At 40.8% G+C, this 21,106-nt stretch overlaps 1 protein-coding gene and 1 long non-coding RNA gene across 2 annotated transcripts; one reads left to right on the top strand and one right to left on the bottom strand.

The window, feature by feature from the left end:
• Positions 1-354: 354 nt before the first annotated feature.
• LOC122967796 lies at positions 355-16,738 on the bottom strand. The gene is made up of 9 exons (XM_044332612.1): positions 16,093-16,738; positions 15,253-15,381; positions 12,631-12,713; positions 12,253-12,412; positions 10,337-10,492; positions 10,057-10,173; positions 8,930-9,153; positions 1,269-7,990; positions 355-1,166 (listed from the first exon to the last, which is right to left on the bottom strand). Exons 1-9 carry the CDS (start codon positions 16,288-16,290, stop codon positions 1,078-1,080), a joined length of 7,878 nt encoding a protein of 2,625 aa, XP_044188547.1. The 5' UTR covers positions 16,291-16,738; the 3' UTR covers positions 355-1,077.
• LOC122967797 lies at positions 1,104-8,701 on the top strand. Its single transcript, XR_006398676.1, has 3 exons — positions 1,104-1,189; positions 7,927-8,004; positions 8,090-8,701. It is a non-coding gene; the product is annotated as an uncharacterized LOC122967797 (long non-coding RNA).
• Positions 16,739-21,106: the final 4,368 nt, after the last annotated feature.

Below are 21,106 nucleotides of genomic sequence, written 5' to 3'. Positions count from 1 at the left end.
AGCCTGTCAGGGTTTAGTTTAGTTAAATATATAAACCCCAACATTATGTCATTTAAATATATCATTGGTGCTGTATATTTATTCAGTGTTGGATTTAAATTGGTTTAAAATTACCTGGTATTTGGCTCCCACCATTTTCCCCAAGGTTTATTCTATTGTTTACATTATTGTAGAGAATAAGGTTAGCATTAATCAATATTTTCTTGTTGTCAACAAATCCCATGAAACCAAGCCCAAGTTTTCCGTTGGCTGCTTGAAGGTTTTGTTCCTAAAGTACTTTAACAAAAGTTCTGCATAGATATAATAGAAGTTTTAAAAAATAATAATAATAACAGCAGTAAACAGGACACAAAGTATTTATCAGGTTCATTTGTCAGAGCAGAACTCTCTTTATTGAAGACAGAGGCAGGTAGCTAACAGACATATAAACTGAGTTAAATCATCTTAACATGTTTTTTGATTTTAGTAAAATGTATTTATGATTTTTCCACAAAATATACCCAAAACCAACATGAACACAGGTACAGTGGGTTACAGTTTCATATTTTGGAGATTTCCAATAAGTTGAACTTCAGGTTGTTTAAAGTTGAAAGAACTGACATGGATGTTACAAGATATGACATATATGAGTGTTAGTTATAGAGACAAATAACTGAAAAAACTGAAAAAATATTTCTAAACCAAACATAAAAACAATGAATTTCAAAGGTTAAAATGTACACACACAAAATAGTGACTAATACAAAATGAACACAGAAATCGAAAAATCGAAAGGATGAAATTAATATGAAAAAAATATATACAAAATATGAAGAACTGCTGATTATGAGCTAAATTCTTTCAAAGACATTTTTAAAAGTCAAGAAAACATTGAACTACAGTGTTTGTGATTCAAACAAATTGTATTTTTAAAATAAAACTTGAATACAGCAAGTCTATTCCTTATCTCCTTATTCAAAAACAGACATATTTTTTATGTAAATTTTTTTTACTTGTGTGTTTGTGTAAATCTGTTCAGAGACTATAACTGAATGTGAATGCTGCAGCCTGATAGCCAGCCCCTCCCCGGTTATCCAATCAAGGATGAATGATGTCATCAAGGCCATCGGGCTCAGCTAATGGGACCTCATCAGTTGAGGTCAGCCAGCGCTGGATGAGAGGAGATGCTGGAAGACAGGACAGAGAGCAGGTTGATGTTTGTGTTGTTGTTGTTGTTGTTGTTGTTGTTGTTGTTGTTGTTGTTGTGAATGGAAACCACTTGTTCTTACCTGAAGCCTCCTGCTTTGCGGACCTCTGCGCTTGTCTTTGTCTCTCCTGACTTCTCTCCCTCCCAGCCGCCGACATTGACAGTGCCGCCATCTTACAGACACTGATTCTCTCATGATTGTTTCCGGCTCCACTACCAGTACTCCTGACTGGCCCATTGCTGCTGGTGATCACCCTTCCCCCTGCACTATTGGCCCTCCCTAATCTGGGGGAGCTCATGCCCCTTCCCCCACCTCTGCTGTTGATTCTCTCAATACTACCTGACCCGCTGAGTTTAGACCCACTCCCAGTGCTGCTAATGCGATTCCCACCAGCAGAGGAACTGCTCAGCCACCCACCGCTACCCCCGCTGACACTCCTCCTCTCTGCAGGGCTGTGGGTTCTGTGTCTAGTGGTTGTTTTCCCTCTGCCTGGTTGTCCCCCGCTCCCCACGCTGCTCTTGTGGCCACTAGCTGAGCTGTAAACGGGTTTACTTTCGCCGCTGCCCGTACTGAATTTCCCAGAGCTGCTAATCATGTGGTTTCCAGATGAACTGCTGAGCTTGCCGCCACTACCTGAGCTACTTAACTTTTCAGCGCTACCTTGGCTGTTACTGCGTCTAAGAACACTACCAGCACTACTGACTCTGTTTCCACTACCCATTTGGTTACCAGGTGTAGTAATTATTTTGCAACTGCTAGTGCTAACACGGACCCTCTCTGAGCCACTGCCACTACTCAAACTTCCAGTACTCCCACCATAAACTCTCCACTCCCCACTCCCTGTGCTGCCAAATCTCCCTTTTCTTGATGTTTTTGTTGCCGGTTGCGTGGCCACTGATGGGCTGTCTTCACTCCCCGTGTTAGGTAAGCTACCATTGCCATCCAGGCTGCTCTTACGTCCAATAGAGCCCCCATAAACTATCCACTCCCCACTTCCTTTTTTGCCAAACCTCCCTGTCCCTGGTTGGCTTGTTGCTGGGAGTGTGGCTACTGGCGAGCTTTCTTCACTCTCTTTTCTGGGTAACCTCGAACGTCCACGATTGCCACCCTGAACCATCCACTCCTCACTGTCAAGCCTGATTTCACCCTGTATCTCTGATGTAGTGACAGCATCTGTATCACCACTGACTGTACCTGCTGAATTAGCAGTCGTGTCATCAAACCTAGCTGCCATACCTCCTCTGCTGCAATCCATGCCACTCATTTTACCTTCTGCATCTCTAAAGCTGGTTCCTCCAGGAGCAGGGACATTTCCAAAGCTGTCATCTGCCTTGCTATCAACCAGACATTCACTGCTTATCTGCTCCCTCTCCTTACTATCCATATTGGGAGTCTCTGTCTGGTCTTCTGAACCATGCCTGGTTTCCAGACTGCCAACTGAACTGCCATCGAATGATTCAAAATGCAAACTGCTTCCATTTTTCACTGATGTGGTAACTTTTCTATTTCTGTCAGTGTCTAACAAAGCTTGACCTCGACTAGATGATATGTACTGGCTTTCCTCTTTTGTTGAAAGAATGTATTTCTCAACTGGTCTCACACATACACTTGCCTCAGTTAGATTCAGGCATACTTTGTCATCTTCTTCTTCACCAGTCAGACTCAGACACACCTTGGCCTCAACTTTACTCAGACATGTTTCTGGGTCATTTTGGCTTAAATTCATTTTGGGGTCAATTGGACATACTTCTGTCTCTATGGGACATGCGACAGGCACTGTTGTGCTCAGAGGCTCCTCATCATCACATGAGCTCAAGATCACACCACAATCTGTTAGACTTGCCAGCTTTACCCCATTCGTAACATGGAAACCGGTGACTACCTCTTCCCTATTCACCTCTAATTCTGCTTCCTTCATAATCTCTGTACTCTGTACAGTAGTACTCTCTCTGACAAGGATGTCATCACTGTTTGCCTTACAGGATGAAGCAGTTGGAAGACTGAACCCTACATCTACATCCTCCTTCACCTCGTTTTGTTTACTGTTGGACTCATCGCATAGGGAGAAACTCTGATCTAATCCACGGACAAGCGAAGTGCCCTCTACCTCTACCTCTTCTCTGTTCTCGTCATCCATCAAGGTCACCTCACAGGAGACTTCACCCTGAACCCCTTCAGATCCAGTAGCTTCGAATGTTGTAACAACAACTTCACCTGCATCCCTGACCACTCCTGCTTGAGTCTCCAACTTCAAAGACACAACCTGTGCTGGATTTTCGTTCTTAGCGTGGACGTAGTCCTCAGTGCAATCTATTTGAGCAGTTTCTGTCGCTTTAACTTCCATGGTAGTTTGTTTGAGAAAAAAAGACTCTGGTTCATCCTGAACACCAGCACTCCCAACAGGTTGTGTGTTAGGAAGCGAACTGGTAATTCCTATTGTCGTATTTATCTCAGTTTTAGAAGACATGACAACAGATCTTTCCTCAACACCCTGGCTAATCTGAGTGCCAACAATCGATTTGCTAAGCAAATCAGGATCTATAGAGTGGACTTTAGGCTCTAAAAGGCTACTCCACCTGTTTACAGTTATTGATTTCCTCAAAGTCTCTGCACTCGCATTTATACTCTTTGTGTTAAGGTTATCATTTCTGTCTGAGATACAGGCTGAAGCAATAAGAAGGCCAGGCCCTGCATCTGCATCCTCCTTTATGTTGTTTTGTTTGCTGTTGGACACATTGCAAAAGGACAAGTTCTTATCTAATCCATGGACAAGCGAAGTACTCTCTACTTCTACTTCTATCTCTTCTCTGTTCTTGTCATCCATCAGGGTCACCTCACAGGAGACTTCACCCTGAACCCCTTCAGATCCAGACACTTCGAATGCTGTAATAGCAACTTTATCTTCATCCTTGACCACTTCTGCTTGAGTCTCCAACTTCAAAGACAGATTAGATCTTTCCTCAACACCCTGGCTAATCTGAGTGCCAACCATTGTTTTCTTAGGCAGATCAGGATCTACCGAGTGGACTTTATCTTCTAAAAGGCTGCTCCACCTGTTGATTGTCATTGTTTTCCTTAAAGTCTCTGCACTTGCAGTTATACCCTCTCTGACAAGGATGTCATCATTGTTTGTGCTACAGGATGAAGCAGTTAGCAGGCTGGACCCTACATCTGCATCCTCCTTCACGTCATTTTGTTTGCTGTTGGACTCATCACACAAGGACAAACTCTGATCTAATCCATGGACAAGCGAAGTACCCTCTACTTTTATCTCTACCTCTTCTCTGCTCTTGTCATCCATCAGGGTCACCTCACAGGAGACTTCACTCTGAACTCCTTCAGATCCAGACACTTCAAATGCTGTAACAGCAACTTCACCTGTATCCCTGACCACTTCTGCTTGAGTCTCCAACTTCAAAGACACAACAGATCTTTCTTCAACACCCTGGCTAATCTGAGTGCCAACTATCGATTTGTTAAGCAGATCAGGATCTGTAGAGTGGACATTACCTTCTAAAAGGCTGCTCCACCTGTTGATAGTCATTGATTTCCTCAAAGCCTCTGCACTTGCAGTTTTACCTTCTCTGACAAGGATGTCATCGCTGTTTGCACTACAGGATGTAGCAGCTGGAAGGCCAGACCCTACATCTGCATCTTCCTTCATGTCTTTTTGTTTACTGTTGGACTCGTCACACAAAGACAAACTCTGATCTAATCCAAGGACAAGGGAAGTACCCTCTACTTCTACCTCTACCTCTTCTCTGTTCTTGTCATCCATCAGGGTCACCTCACAGGAGACTTCAGCCTGAACCCCTTCAGATCCAGACACTTCAAATGCTCTAACATCAACTTGACCTGCATCCTTGACGACTTCTGCTTGAGTCTCCAACTTCAAAGACACAACAGATCTTTCCTCAACACCCTGGCTAATTTGAGTGCCAACAATCGATTTGTCAAGCAGATCAGGATCTGTAGAGTGGACATTACCTTCTAAAAGGCTGCTCCACCTGTTGATAGTCATTGATTTCCTCAAAGCCTCTGCACTTGCAGTTTTACTCTCTTTGACAAGGATGTCATCGCTGTTTGCATTACAGGATGTAGCAGTTGCAAGGTCAGATCCTTCATCTGTATCTTCCTTCATGTCTTTTTGTTTACTGTTGGACTCGTCACACAAAGACAAACTCTGATCTAATCCAAGGACAAGGGAAGTACCCTCTACTTCTACCTCTACCTCTTCTCTGTTCTTGTCATCCATCAGGGTCACCTCACAGGAGACTTCAGCCTGAACCCCTTCAGATCCAGACACTTCAAATGCTCTAACATCAACTTGACCTGCATCCTTGACGACTTCTGCTTGAGTCTCCAACTTCAAAGACACAACAGATCTTTCCTCAACACCCTGGCTAATTTGAGTGCCAACAATCGATTTGTCAAGCAGATCAGGATCTGTAGAGTGGACATTACCTTCTAAAAGGCTGCTCCACCTGTTGATAGTCATCGATTTCCTCAAAGCCTCTGCATTTGCAGTTTTACTCTCTTTGACAAGGATGTCATCGCTGTTTGCATTACAGGATGTAGCAGTTGCAAGGTCAGACCCTTCATCTGTATCTTCCTTCATGTCTTTTTGTTTACTGTTGGACTCGTCACACAAAGACAAACTCTGATCTAATCCAAGGACAAGGGAAGTACCCTCTACTTCTACCTCTACCTCTTCTCTGTTCTTGTCATCCATCAGGGTCACCTCACAGGAGACTTCAGCCTGAACCCCTTCAGATCCAGACACTTCAAATGCTCTAACATCAACTTGACCAGCATCCTTGACCACTTCTGCTTGAGTCTCCAACTTCAAAGACACAACAGATCTTTCTTTAACACCCTGGCTATTCTGAGCGCCAACTATCGATTTGTTAAGCAGATCAGGATCTGTAGAGTGGACATTACCTTCTAAAAGGCTGCTCCACCTGTTGATAGTCATTGATTTCCTCAAAGCCTCTGCACTTGCAGTTTTACTCTCTCTGACAAGGATGTCACTGCTGTTTGTGCTACAGGATGAAGTAGTTGGAAGGCCAGACCCTACATCTGCATCCTCCTTCACGTCTTTTTGTTTGTTGTCGGACTCATCGCACAATGACAAACTCTGACCTAATCCATGGACAAGTGAAGTACTCTCTACCTCTATCTCTTCTCTGTTCTTGTCATCCATCAGGGTCACCTCACAGGAGACTTCAGCCTGAACCCCTTCAGATCCAGACACTTCGAATGCTGTAACGGCAACTTTACCTTCATCCTTAACCACCTCAGCTTGAGTCTCCAACTTCAAAGACATGATAGATCTTTCCTCAACATCCTGGCTAATCTGAATGCCAACAGTCAATTTGTCAAGCAGATCAGGATCTGTAGAGTGGACATTACCTTCTAAAAGGCTGCTCCACCTGTTGATTGTCAATGATTTCCTCAAAGCCTCTGCACTTGCAGTTTTATTCTCTCTGACAAGGATGTCATCACTGTTTGCACTACAGGATGAAGCACTTAGAAGGCCGGACCCTACATCTGCATCCTCCGTCACATCTTTTTGTTTGCTGTTGGACTCATCACACGAGGACAAACTCTGATCTAATCCATGGAGAAGCGAAGTACCCTCTACTTCTACCTCTACCTCTTCTCTGTTCTTGTCATCCATCAGGGTCACCTCACAGGAGACTTCATCTTGAACCCCTTCAGATCCAGACACTTCAAATGCTCTAACAGCAACTTCACCTGCATCCTTGACCACTTCTGCTTGAGTCTCCAACTTCAAAGACAGATTAGATCTTTCCTCAACACCCTGGCTAATCTGAATGCCAACAATTGATTGGTTAAGCAGAACAGGATCTACAGAGTGGACTTTATCTTCTAAAAGGCTGCTCCACCTGTTGATTGTCATTGATTTCCTCAAAGTCTCTGCACTTGCAGTTTTACTCTCTCTGACAAGGATGTCATCACTGTTTGTGCTACAGGATGAAGCAGTTAGCAGGCCGAACCCTACAACTGCATCCTCCTTCACGTCGTTTTGTTTACTTTTGGACTTGTCGCACAAAGACAAACTCTTATCTAATCCATGGACAAGCGAAGTACCCTCTACTTTTATCTCTACCTCTTCTCTGTTGTTGTCATCGCTGACCACTTCTGCTTGAGTGTCCAATGTCAAAGAGACAACCTGTGCTGGATCTTGGTTTGAATCATGGACGTAACCCTCAGTGCAATCCAGTTCAGCAGTTTCTGTCTGTATGACTACCTCTGCAAGAGTTTGTGTGCTGGGATCAGTTACGGTTGTCTGTGTAATGAAATGTGATTCTTGCTTTACATCTGCACCAGTAACAGTCTCGGTGATCTCTGTGTTAGTGTTTGTCCCTTCTTTAAAACCAACTTCTATGGTCTCCAAATTTATAGCGTGGACTTTATCTTCTACAAGACTGCTGAACCTGTTGATCATCATTGATTCCATCTCGGTCTTATCAGAAAGAGCTCCTGTTCTCTGGTTTTCAGACTTGTTTTCAGACTGATAGCCAATCAGTTTTGAAGTGTTAATTGATGTCAGTGGTGAGTTGTTTTGGACTCTGATTGACCCAACTGTGGTCACTGTTTCTGGGAGTGGGTAGAATAGGGGTGTTTGTTGGACAGTGTCGATGTAGCTTTGAATCTGATCTGCACCCATATTTAGATTTCCTTCCTGAAAACTGACTGTTTTGTCCTGTATAAGTTTTCTCCTGAAGGCAGCAGTATTGGAAGGAGCACAGAAAGACATATCAGCAGGCTTGGAGACCCTGTGGAGAAAAAGGTTATACAATATTAAAATTAATATTAAACATTATGTATTCAGGAAATCTCTAGGAAAGTGTCATTAACTTGAAGCTGTATTGCAGTTCATTCTAGCAGTGAGGTGTTACTGGAAACCAGTCTGTCCCAGTTCAGAGTTTGTATGGGGAACTTCTAAAGCCAACCTGCTCTGTGAACAGGTACAGGTATGCTGCTGCCTTCTGGATGCCAGTGACGACCATCCAACCTTTTCATATAACTCACAGTGGTCAGTGTGGTAGCTGTCTGCTGTAATGAATCAAATGGCACTGTGGTAGATAGTGTCCAGGGGTTTAAGGGTGGCAGTAGCAGCATGAGCATACAGAATATGTCCATAATCCACCGTGGACAGTATGGAAGATTGTATAATATGTTTTCTGCTTTGAAAAGAGAAACAAGCTCTGTTCCGGTACAAGAATCCATTTTGAATTTTTAGTGTTTGAGAGAGATATTCAACATGAGTTTCGTAGGACAATATGCTGTCTTACACAAGTCCTGAGTATTTATAATGCTGCATTGTGTCAGTTAGTTCTCCATTTAGAGCATGAATAGGTGTGGGAACATCAATGGTTTTCACTCTTGTGAAATGCACACATTTAGTCTTTTCTGAATTTAGAACACGCTTTAAATCAAACAGAAAGGTCTGGAGGTCGTCAAAAGCAGACTAACCTGATTTTTTTGGGGGGAGTTTTGCCTTATTTGAATCATGGGTCTAAGGGTATATATGCTATATAAGAGGATAACTTAATTAATTGTCTGTCATATTAATTATGAATGATTTGTAGCAAAAAGGCTAAAATATGCAAAACCTCAGTCTGGTGCACTGAGGTGGATGATGATGGTCAGGTAAATGTGTATGTCAGACATCAGAGCTCTGCATTTATCTGTTTTATCTCCATTATCATTACCACTGGCAGCCTCGTCCGTCCAGCAGCCTCCGGTAGTTCTGTATCTCAATCTCCAGCCGGCTCTTGACGTCCAGCAGGTCCTGATGATTTGCAGCCTGCTGAGCTGCAGCCTGCAGCGCCGAGTCCAGATCACTGCACAGACTGTCTGCTCTCTGCTGCAGGAACTCCAGCTGCAGGGCAGAGGACTCCATCTGCTGCTGCCCATAACTCTCCAGCTGCATGTTCTACAGACAGACACACATGATTAGTGCTGCAACCAACCATTGTTAGTCATTTGGTTCAGAAAATGTCGATTAGTGTTTCTCAAAGCCCAAGATGACGTCCTCAGATGTCTTGTTTTGTCCAGTACCCAAAGATATTCAGTTTACTGTCATAGAGACTGAAAAAACAAGAAAATATTCAGATTTAAGAAGCTGGAATCAGAGAACATGGACATTTCATTTTTTTCTTAGAAAAATGACTCCAAACGATTAATTGACTATCAGAATAGTTGGTGATAAATTCAATAGTTAACAACTAATCAATTAACTGAGTAATTGTTGCAGCTCTACATATGATGCTGCATGTTAGGCATCTTATGTTAAGACTTTACTTCTTATGTTAAGTTCCACAGAGCCTCCAACAACTCCATTTTCAAAGATTTGACTGTTTCATCCAATATAAAGTCACCACAAGCTCAACACCTCAAACACAGCAGCTTACATCTACAACCTTCACTGGACAATAAAAGCAACACTTCAACACAAGAACTTTAAATCCGGACCAAAAATGTTGGAATAAACAAACGAGTCGGTGTGTGAATGTCTATTTTTAAAGCCACCAGGCTTAGAACTTAAAAGTGATACTTTGGCGCCATCTAGTAGTAGAATCAAGAACAACACACAATGAACTGAAAGAGGAGGCAGCATCACATTAAATTTGGGTTCAATTTGTATGGCTTTAACCAGTAACACATCCATCCTTCCATGACCTTAGTGCAGTCAGCGTATTTCTGCGTTTTTTCAACAAACTGTGTGAAGCTTTTACAGCATTAGAGAACATATCATTTTAGATAAAAGAAACAGTTGTAGTGTACTTTCATGTTATTAATGTAAAATCTAAGGAGCAGTAATGTAGTTGTATCTCACCTGAGCCTGCAGTAGCATCAGCTCTTCCTCCAGACTCGCTGCTGTTGCCCTCAGCTGCTTCAGCCCAACTGTGGCGACCTCGGACACCGCTGGACTGTCAAAGGTCAACGTGGGCACCTGAGCAAGACAAACCTGCTTTAATGACGTATATATATATATGTATATATATATATATATATATATATATATATATATATATACTGGGATTACAGAATTTAAAAATAATACCAATGAATCATTTCCTCACTCCACTCGTGTTCCCTGTTCTAGGTGTGTCTACCTGATTGTTGAAGCAACTCTCATCTAAGTTGTGGTCGAACAGCGTCACACTTGTGTGTCTGCGGTCGTTCAGCTGCAGTTTCAGGTCTGCTGACTGGCCAAGCTGCATCTCCACGGCGACGCCCCTTGACGCTTGGGCCAGGAGACCCTGCACATTCTGGAAAGGTGGACAGGAAACAGTAAGGAGATGAAGTACATTGTACATTTTTAATAACCCAAGTAGTGCTCATTTTTTTAGCAACAACTGTGATGAAATATATTCAACATGATGAAGACGAGATGAAACTGACATCATTAAAGAAAAATAAAATCTGCAGGCGATAACAATAAAAAAGAGGTTCATAATCCCTTATTTATCAATTTAAGGGTCTTAAAGGGCAAAAACTAAACCCATTAAAAACACCTTAATTATTAAATTAATTTTTAATAATTTTAAGTGTGCAACAGGATGAAGCAGTTAGATTAATTTTAAGCAAGAAGTCCTCCAAATGAAACTCCAGATACGTAGTTTGATCATGTGACTCCGGAACGATTCATAGCAGCGTTTTCTAATCTGGCGCCTTTATCAGCAGTAATCAGCAGGACGACATCGTCTGTCTGTGGTTTCCAAAACCGTCACACATCACTGTTAAACAAAAATGATGTTTTATGATGTGACGATTCTGTGGTTAAGGTCTCACTTTGTTAGAGAAAAATGTGGTGTGGGTTAAAGTTACTACTTCCTTCAAGTTAGGCCACGTTCGTCATCATGGCTACAATAATAACCATGGGGTTAAGGTCCTGACTGGCGGTTGGAAACAGGAAATGAACAGAAGTCCTCTGCTGGGTTAAAACCTCCATGCACCCTCCTTCTCTGAAATATGTCCACATATATATAAACGTCATCTGAACTGCACCACTGCTCCACCTCACAGTTACTACGACCACTAGATGGCAGCTGTCACTCAAACTAACTATAGGTCATTTTTAGGCAACAGACATTACCACCTGTCAATTTAAAAGATACAAGACTTTTCATCAATTTACACAATAATTTGTATTTGTACACTTAATTTTTCATAATTTTTACCTTAATTAGAAAATTATGGTCTTTCAAGATATAAATTAAGGGATGGTTTTCATGGTTTTTGGACCATTTTAGGGGTTTTTTTCTGATTAAAATTCTTTTAAAGGTTCGTTCTGGCAATTTTCTATATTTTTCTTATCGTCAACAAATCTCATGTTTGGATCCATGTTTGTGTGTGTATCAAAGCCTGATATATCATGAAGAGTTTGGTCACATTCGTTTTTTTAGAAACGACTCCAAAGACTAATAACAGCATCATGTTTTTGGTCTCTGGAGAGTAGTTCTGTGTAAAGCAGATGCCTTTTTACTAGACCTTCAGTACAAAGTCAGAGGTTGTGATATGCAGCACAACAAGCTAGTGAAGCTGTAAACAGAACTGTGTTCCTGCACATGCTCAGTGGCGTCTGCCTTACACAGAACTACTCCCTGGAGACTGAAAACGTGATGCTGTTATTAGTCTTTGGAGCTGTTTCTAAACAAACTAACGTGACCAAACTCTTCATGATGAAGGAACATGTGACCCAGTGCAGCGGTGTGACTCACTGACGTGTTTTTTCTAATAGTTTCTGAACAAGAACGGAGGAATAAGATATATCAGGCTTTAAATTGTGGAAATAATACATTGAAAATACTTTAATTTTTATCATTATTAATGAGTAAATTAATCGAAATTTAAATTACTAAATCAATTGTTTTGTTTTCATAGTGACTAGTTATAAAAATGGAGAGCATATTAAATGGAAGATTGGTTCAGAGTAACAACTAAATGACTAAAACTCATATGAACGTTTGATCTCAGGACTAAATCTAATTATCTGACAGAATCCAGGTGAGTCTGGTTGTAGTTTTACCTGCTGGTGTTGTATCTGCAGCTCCATCATCTGTTGTGTTTGACCTTTGAGGAGATTCTGGAGCTCCGGCAGTTTGTGCGTCATCAGCTCTTCGTCCTGCAGCCTCAGGTTGTTAAGCTCCGCCTCCACACGGCCGCGGTTCTCCTGCTCATTTTCACACCTGCCCACACAGCAGGGGATGATGGGATATGTATGCATATTCTTGACAACTTTGTGTTTGCTTTCACTGTATGTTTGTATTGTTGACTTACTTTACTTATTTTCTTGTTTTATTGATTGATGTGATTTTAAATTGTTTGTTTCATTGTTGCGGTGGAAGACCAAAGAATAAAGAATCTACACTGTGTGTGTGCGTGTTGCAGGTGTGTGTGGATCTACCTGACTTTAAGGTTAAAGGCGTGAAGCTCTGCAGTGAGCAGCTGCAGCTTCAGTTGACCCTGAACTGAGAGACTCTCAGTGATCTGTAGGAGACACACAGATGTTCTATCTGTCAGTTGTAGCAGCAACATCTGTGGTACAACCACGTGTTTAGTATAGTAATAGTATCTGTAGGAGGTTTCCATCTGAAGGTAGTGCAAATTTTAACCAAATTTTCAGAAAATCATCAAAAGAAAATGGTGCTGTTACTGTTGTGTGAATATCAGGAGATAAACAGTAGGTGGCACTAACAGCCAACCATAATTAACCCAAACATCCTGCAAATCAGCCACCGAATTTTCTGTTTTAGGGGTTAAATCATGTCTACTTTAAATCCTGAACTAGCCGCTCCAAACCAGAGGGTCCAGATGAATCTAAAGGATCACAAGATGATTAAGAGGAATACGAAAGAAAAAACAGATTTACACAAAGTTACATAAAGAGTGCAGAATCTACGCCATATAAGTACCAAATATAAGCAATATAAAGTATAAAATGCAATTAATGATAAAATAACACAAAAATACAACTAACAAGGTGCAAAAGCATCAGCAGCAGAAATAAAAGGTGTGATGTACAGATATGGTGTGATGGTGTGTTGAATGACGTGTGGTTGGTATAGAAATACTGCACATGATCAGTGGCTTATAGTGACATGTAAGTAAATAAATGTCGCACACCAGAATATCAGTCTAAAATATTGTACAGTGGCGTCTAGCAGTGAGGTTGCAGATTGCAACCAGTTGAATGACCCCTCCCCTTCCAAACCTGTAGGAGAACATGCAAAAAACGTGAAAAACATGAAAGGTCCTCTCTAGAGCCAGTGTTTGGTTTGTCTGTTCTGAGCTACTGTAGAAACATGGTGGTGCAACATGGCGGCTCCATGGAAGAGGACCTGCTCCCTCTGTAGATAGAAAGGCTCATTCTAAGGTAACGAAAACACAATGATTCTTATTTTCAGGTGATTATATACTAATTAAAACAAACTTATGAATATTATATTCCATTTCTGCCAAGTCAGTTCTACTAGACGCCACTAAATTCTACACACAGGAATAGTACAGCTCTCAGTAGTAATTACTTTATGAGCTCCTCTCCTGTGGAACCATCTTCCTGATTCGGTCCGGGGTGCAGACACCCTCTCTATGTTTAAGAGTAGGCTTAAAACTTTCCTTTTTGATAAAGCTTATAGTTAGGGCCGACCAGGCTCACCTTGGATCAGCCCTTAGTTATGCTGCTATAGGCCTAGACTGCTTCCTCCTCTCCATCTGTATGCATTCATGTAACATCAATGCATGTTACTAACTTTGCTTCTTCCCCGGAGTTTTTTGTGCTTTCTCATCTCGCAGGAAACCCTGGGTTGCAGGCTGAGCCTTCGTGGTCCTTCGCGGTCCTGTTGGCGTCCTTACCTGGCTATTGCTACTTATTGTTATTGTTATGATTGTTGTTATTCTGTCCCCCCTCCTCCCCCTTTCCCTCTTTCTTTCTCTCTCTCAACCCAACCGGTCAAAGCAGATGTCCGCCCACCAAGAGTCGGGTTCTACTTGAGGTTTCTACCCGTTAAAGGGGAGTTTTTCCTTACGTGCTGCTCATGGGGGAATTGTTTTGTCTCTATAAATTAAAGGGTACGGTCTAGACCTGCTCTAAGTGAAAAGTGCCCTGAGATGACTTTTGTTGTGATTTGGTGCTATATAAATAAAAATTGATTGATTGATTGATTGACACTGGTCCTTTGACCCGTCGCAAAAGAAGAGGACACGAGATGACGCCATTAAATAATAATTAAATGAAATGTGACGTTTCTGTTAGTTTCATGCTTTGATGTGAGGAAGGTTACGGTCTCCTCATCATCGCTCCACACAGATCTGATGTTTTCAGCTCTTTCATATACGTCATCATTTATTCACTCACAACCTACAAAATCTCTGAGACGAATCATCTTCTGTTCTTTGGTTTTGTTCTGTTGTTTGTTGTTTTCGGTTCAGGTTTCGTCTCTGACATTTCAGATGTGTGTCAGACTCGTCTCAGCCTGTCTGACCTTTAACAGGTTGATAGGTAAAACCGGTCGAGATGCTGCATCTAAGTCACCTTACCTCCTGCTTTGTCCCTGATTTTTGGGGCAGAAGAGTTTCACTCGTTTATTTGATTTAGCGTCACTGAGCAGTATGATGTCCTCTGTATCATCTCTAATTATTGTGCTCCTTAAAGCTGCATGTATGTGTTATAAATGTACAGCACCTCTGTGTAATTCAACAGCAGATGTTTCTGCAGGTTGTTGAGACTGAAAACATTGTTGAGAAAGTTGAAGAAAAGCTGAATTATTAATCATGTAATATGTTCTCTGTCCTGCATTAACTCCAACTGTAGAAACTGATGTGTTATAGCATCCTTTGGAAATATTTTATATATTTTAATAATTTCATTTAATTTTATTTCACATATAATCCCACATTATTCCTCAATAACTTTATTTGATTTAATTTCAGTTCATTTGTTTTGTTTTAAATATTCCACTTCACTTTATTTATGTTATTTGATATTATTTGTGTATTATCTGTGTGTTTACAGTTTTTGTGTCCTCACCTGCTCCTGCAGCAGCGACACCATCTTCAGGTATCCGTCCAGCTCTTCCAGGTCTCCGGGACACTTCCTGTCCAGCTCCTGCAGGATCTGACACTCCAGCTTCTGATTGGACGCCTCCAGACACTGCACCTGTATCCACCAATCAGAGGAGAGGGGCAATTATGAACTCTGGTGGTTTCTCACACTCACCTGATGTTTCCTCTCGTTTGTGGATGATCTGTCCGTCTTCAGTTATCCAAGCGTTTATATTTTAATCTTTAGAGCAGCAAATAACAATAATACTGAAAATTTTCTATGAAATATAGATTATTCACTCAATGATTAGAATAGTTTTGATTTGCTCAGAATCAACTTTATTGACACATGCAGGGATTTTGAATAACATTCACATTCAACACAAAATGTCAACGAATTATAATTCACATTTAATAAATATATATTCATATAATATAATTAAGTGCATTTATATCTGCAGTAAATGAAACTACACATGACTTATCATATTTCATTGTTATTTACCTTTTATCAACTCTTAATGAAATTAAGTGTTTCAGTCAAGGCAGAATTCCACCGAGAAATCTGTTATTTTTACGTTTTCTTGCTCTTTAACAATAATCAATAATCACTTATAAATATCAGATACATTTTTGTATTCCTATACTGCTGCTGGATCAATCGAGGAGAGAGGAAGAAGGTTTTACTGTGTTTTCATCTCATGCAACAAAGAATATGAAGTAAAAACAAACACAGTGTCACTAAATCATCACTACATCAATACATTCTTAACTCCAGTGTTCCTGTGCTGCTGCTGGCTGTGTTTATACTTCATGCTTCTCCTACCTGCTGCAGGTACGATGCCAGCCTGCTGTTCAGCTCCTGCATGGTGAGTTTGTCTGTGGACATGCAGAAACTCCTGCTGCCGTCCGGAGCTGCAGCATCAGTGCTGTAATGCACCGCGACTCCGTGTCCATGATGAGCTGGGTAACCTGGAGCCGCCCGGGACGCTTTGCTCGCATGGAGAATCTGCCAAGGTGTCATCTCGTCTCAGTCACTGACAGCTGCTTATTTATGTCTAAATCACATTTGGATTCTCTATTCTCTCCACATACATTCTCCTGCAGCTCTTTAAAGCAAAATTTAAATTCAGGTTTTGCTGCTTTGTTCTGCAGCTGTGTTTCTTTTACCTCATCCTTTAGCAACTATCTAAACTCCCCCCGCTCTGGATCTGAAACCTTCAGGTGTCCCAGAGGGCGTTTCTATCGCAAGTGTGTCAGGATGTGATGGAGCTCACATCTTTAATTTGCATTAACCTTTAAACAGTGATGTTAAGAACAGGTTTTGGCAGGAAGACAGCTGTGACCTTCATGGCATTTAAGTTTAAAGCTCACGGCACACATTCATTTAAAAAGTACAAGTAGAAACCTGAATGTTTGAATCCTGTTACCTGAGGGCCAAACAAGACTTGTTCAGTTAGAGAAGCATCATCCGGTGGAAAATAAAATCTTTTGTGATCTTTAAAGGTCAGAAGCGACGCCTTTATTTCAACACTCAGCGTGGAGTTTCTCTTAAACACTGACAGTATTTACAGTAGTACGCTGGCTTTAAATCTTACTCTGGTTTCGATCATTTATGTGACATGATAAACCTGGTTATTACAGTATCCAGATGTCTGATTATCGACACCTGAAGATTTACCTCAATGTGAACTCTGGCTGGATCTAGGCGGGTGCAGATTCTTGTCACGGTATCAAACAAACAAGCGAGTAGGCAGCTAATTAAGGTTATATAAAGACAAGTTTTCCTTTTCTATCATCTCAGTTTCTCTGATCATGCAGCCTCAACAGTGACCAAAATCCACAGTGTGTCCACACAGTCATTTAAAAGTCTGTGTGAAGCTTCTATTCAGCTTCAGCAGTCTGAGTTAGTCATATCAAGTGGATATCTGACACATTTACAGTCTTTTTAGCATCAAATTCCCTCTTTGTGTTTCCTCGGACAGTGTTTCCCTTTAAAGACTGTAACGTTGAAATATCTACTTCTGATATATATCTGATATCTACTTGATTTGACTCATTTGGACGCTGAAGCTTCATATTAGCTTCAGAAGGAGGACTGTGGATTTTGTCCTCCATCACTTCCATTGTAAGGTCATTATGAAGGGATCTTCTAATGGTCAGTATGAACAGGAGGAATGATTACAGCGAGAAAAACATGCAAATAAACTGCAACATATGCAGAGATTTAACTGAAATGTCGGCCACTTGTGTACAAGAGTAACGACAATAACATCAGATCATTAACGTGGATGAGATGTGCTGCTTGCAAACAGTTACGATAAGTTCCTCCCAGTTTGGCTTAAATAGAAGCTTTTCCATAAATGTCCAACAAATGTGAAACTTTCTCGTCTCTTCATTGTCGCTCGTCGCTGTTGTTGCTCTCCTCCATGTTTATTGTTACCAGACTGTAAGGTGCTGCATCACATGACCTGGCCTCCACAATCACCTGACCTAAACCAGCAGCATATGTGGGAATTCCTTCAACACTGTTAACTGTAAACCATCCAGGTGACTATTTAATGAAGCTGGTTATGACGTTGCCAACAGTGTACAAAACTGTCATCAAAGCAAACAGTGACTACTTTGAGAAATCTAAAATATGAAGAACACTGTGGTTGGTTTAACACTTTTTTGTTTACTACATGATTCCATATGTGATATTTTATCATTTTGACATTTTCAGTTTTGTTCTTCGATGTAGAAACTATTAAAAATAAAGAAAAACCCTTAAATGAGAAGCTGTGTCGCATCGTTTGACTGGTGCTGTTCATGTTGGTGTATGTTTGTGCTGGAGTGTGTTTCCTCAGTATCTCCAGTGTGTTGGGAAAGCATTACGTATCGTTTTATTGATCACAAACCAAATACTGCCCCTGTCTCACATCCAAACAGCAGCTGCCACGTCTTCAGGCTGAAGTACCTTAAAGTGCCACTGACGTCTCCAACTGACTCCCATTCAAAAAGCCTCAACTTCTCTCTAGAAATACCGAGTCAATCATTGTTTTCAACGAGTCATTCTGCTCTAAATCTCTGAATTCAGACCCTCTAATAAGTGTGCTGGTGGTCATTTTGGAAATTATACACCTTAAGATTTGAAGACTTATAGTAGCCTTGATGTCTGCTGTGTGGCCGTTGATTGACAGCTGTGATTGACAGTTGGCTCATCAGCTGTTCTCCTCAGCTCCGGGACTCACACTGAGTCGGACTATCATTGCAATATTTCACTAAATTTAATATTACTTGATTATAATACCTGCCCTGTTAGCACAGTTTAGCTAAAGTAGCTAACGTTAGCGTTCAGTGTTTCCAGTAAGCTAACGTTAGCTTGTGTCCGAGGCAGACTCCTTATCTGGAAGGTCCTGGCTCTAAGATGGCGCCAACCATAAACTGCAACTGTGAATGTATAAAGAGATCTGGATAACACCACTCAGCCTTGCTGCCAATTTCTACCAGTGGCCCCTGCAGCCCAAAAGGCATTTTCCCCACAGACTTCCATAATAAAAGAGACTGATCTGCTGACAGGACGCCTCCAACTACAAATAAGGTCAATCATGACTCTTTCTATTATGATTTTTTAATCCATGAAGGTTTTAAATTTGTAAAACTTTTCTTAGGCTGAGAAAAGTGATTTGAAAATCCATGACATCATCCTGATGGGAGAAACTCTGCTGCACATATTCAGTGACGCTAGAAACCTGGAAGCTAGCCACTTTTTTGGCTCATGTGCCAGGCGAGCAGGATGTACGCTGGGCTGTGAAGCCAATTTAGTTTAGCATTTTTTCTGAACACAAGAATTGGAAAAGGAGCAGCTGTAAAATGTTGAATAAATGTTTCTGAGTGAAACAACTCATTTTATTATCCATTTGGTCCGATAACATTAGGAAAGTCTAAAAGAGACGCACGACTAAATTATTTTATCCCCAGTCGAGTGAATGAAGAGCCAACAGGAAGTCAGACGACTCAGCCAGCAGAAGTCTCTACTGAGCATGCTCTGTGGGCCCAAAAACAAGGAAGCATGAGCAACATTTGTTATTTCTTTACAGCCAGAAGTCAATTTCTTGGCTTCATGCACTACTGAGCAACTTTTAAAGGAACTGATGGGGTGCCCTGTTTGAATCTGGTATCCAGTTCTTATCATCAATAAACTGCAACTCTGGATTTCAAACCGGGTCCAATGCAAACCAACAGGTGATGTCACACCTCGCTACATCCATCTTTATATATACAGACTGTGAACACAACTCAAAACTGGACTAAGGACGTGAGACCACACATGAGCTGTTACTGAAAATAGGTTTATTTTATATAAATAAAAGATAAATTAAAAACCAACTAAACACAACAAAACCAAACAGGATGGAAGCCAGGAGAGAGGTCTTTTTTTATTTTATTATTTTTTTAATACACACATATATTAAAAACAAACAAACAAACAAACAATGACAGCACCTAAATCAAAAATCACAGCCATGTAAAAATACTCACAGTAAAAGTACATAAGTATTATGAGCTTGATGTAGTTAAAGTATTGCAGTAAAAGTACATAAGTATTATGAGCTTGATGTAGTTAAAGTATTGCAGTAAAAGTACATAAGTATTATGAGCTTGATGTAGTTAAAGTATTGCAGTAAAAGTAGTGGTTTGGTCCCTCTGACTGATATATTATTATATATGACATCATTAGATTATTAATAGTGAAGCATCAGTGTTAGAGCAGCATGTTACTGTTGTAGCTGCTGGAGGTGGAGCTAGTTTACACTACTTTATATACAGTTAGCTAGTTTAGTCCACTGGTTCCCAACCTAGGGGTCGGGCCCCTCCAAAGGGTCAGCAGATAAATCTGAGGGGTGGTGAGATGATTAATGGGAGAGGAAAGAAGAAAAAACAAAGTTCTGATACACAAATCTGTTTTCAGTTTTTGGACTTTTTCTCTAATCTTTGATTTCTGCTGAAATATTGGATCATTTGAACATTTATTGAAATGAAAGCATGTGAGAAGTTTAGAGGGAAAAATCACTATTTGGTGGAGCTGTTAACAACTCATAGACATGTGAAATGTGACCCCGACTACACACTGCTTTTTGTAAGACGTCAAAAGCCAAAAAGGTTGGAAACCACTGGTTTCATCTTAAACAATGTGTTGTATTTTAAAAGCTTGTTATATTATCCATTGTGTCAAATCTTCATCTGAAAAGTAACTAAAGCTGTCAAATAAATGTAGTGGAGTAGAAAGTACAATATTTCCCTCTGAAATGTAGAAAGTAGCATCACATGGAAATACTCAAGTAAAGTACAAGTACCTCTAAACTGTACTTAAGTGCAGTACTTGAGTAAATGTACTGAGTTAGTTTCCACCGCTGCAGATCGAGGGGTTAAGATCAAAACCTTTTAGCAATAATCTCAGATTGTTCAGAGCTCTTTTTAAAAAGTATTTTTCCAGAAACATGAGATCATAGGTCACTGTCACATGAAGTGAAAATAAGTTCCCACCATCTTCTCACATGTTTTGCACCTGTTGAGCAACTGGGGTGTGCACTGTGACCTACAAAGTATTTGGTAATGACTCTAATTAAACAGATTACCCGAAAAGATTTTACTTGGCATTGAAAATACATCAAACCAGTCTGGTTGGAGTTCAAAATCTTTCTCCCATGAACTGGTGATTATATTGATCCAGAGACTGAAGCTTCGGATAAAAAAGACAAAAGTTGTTGACAAGGCTCCTAACTGCCTGCCATTAATGTACACTCAGCGTGCACTTTATTGGAACACCTGTGCGATCTGATGCAATCTTATACAAC

The sequence above is a fragment of the Thunnus albacares genome, chromosome 17 (genome assembly GCF_914725855.1).
Source record: "Thunnus albacares chromosome 17, fThuAlb1.1, whole genome shotgun sequence".
NCBI lineage: Eukaryota > Metazoa > Chordata > Actinopteri > Scombriformes > Scombridae > Thunnus > Thunnus albacares.
Note: the sequence above shows the minus strand (reverse complement) of the source record. Positions and strands in the feature narration are given on the sequence as shown.

Excerpts from the sequence above, each read along its gene's own strand:
- LOC122967796 (XM_044332612.1), bottom strand. The coding sequence starts at position 16,290 with ATGACACCTTGGCAGATTCTCCATGCGAGCAAAGCGTCCCGGGCGGCT. Across the intron at positions 15,382-16,092 it reads TGGCATCGTACCTGCAGCAG|GTGCAGTGTCTGGAGGCGTC; the intron begins GTAGGAGAAGCA and ends TGGTGGATACAG. Across the intron at positions 7,991-8,929 it reads GACGGACGAGGCTGCCAGTG|GGTCTCCAAGCCTGCTGATA; the intron begins GTAATGATAATG and ends TTTTCTCCACAG.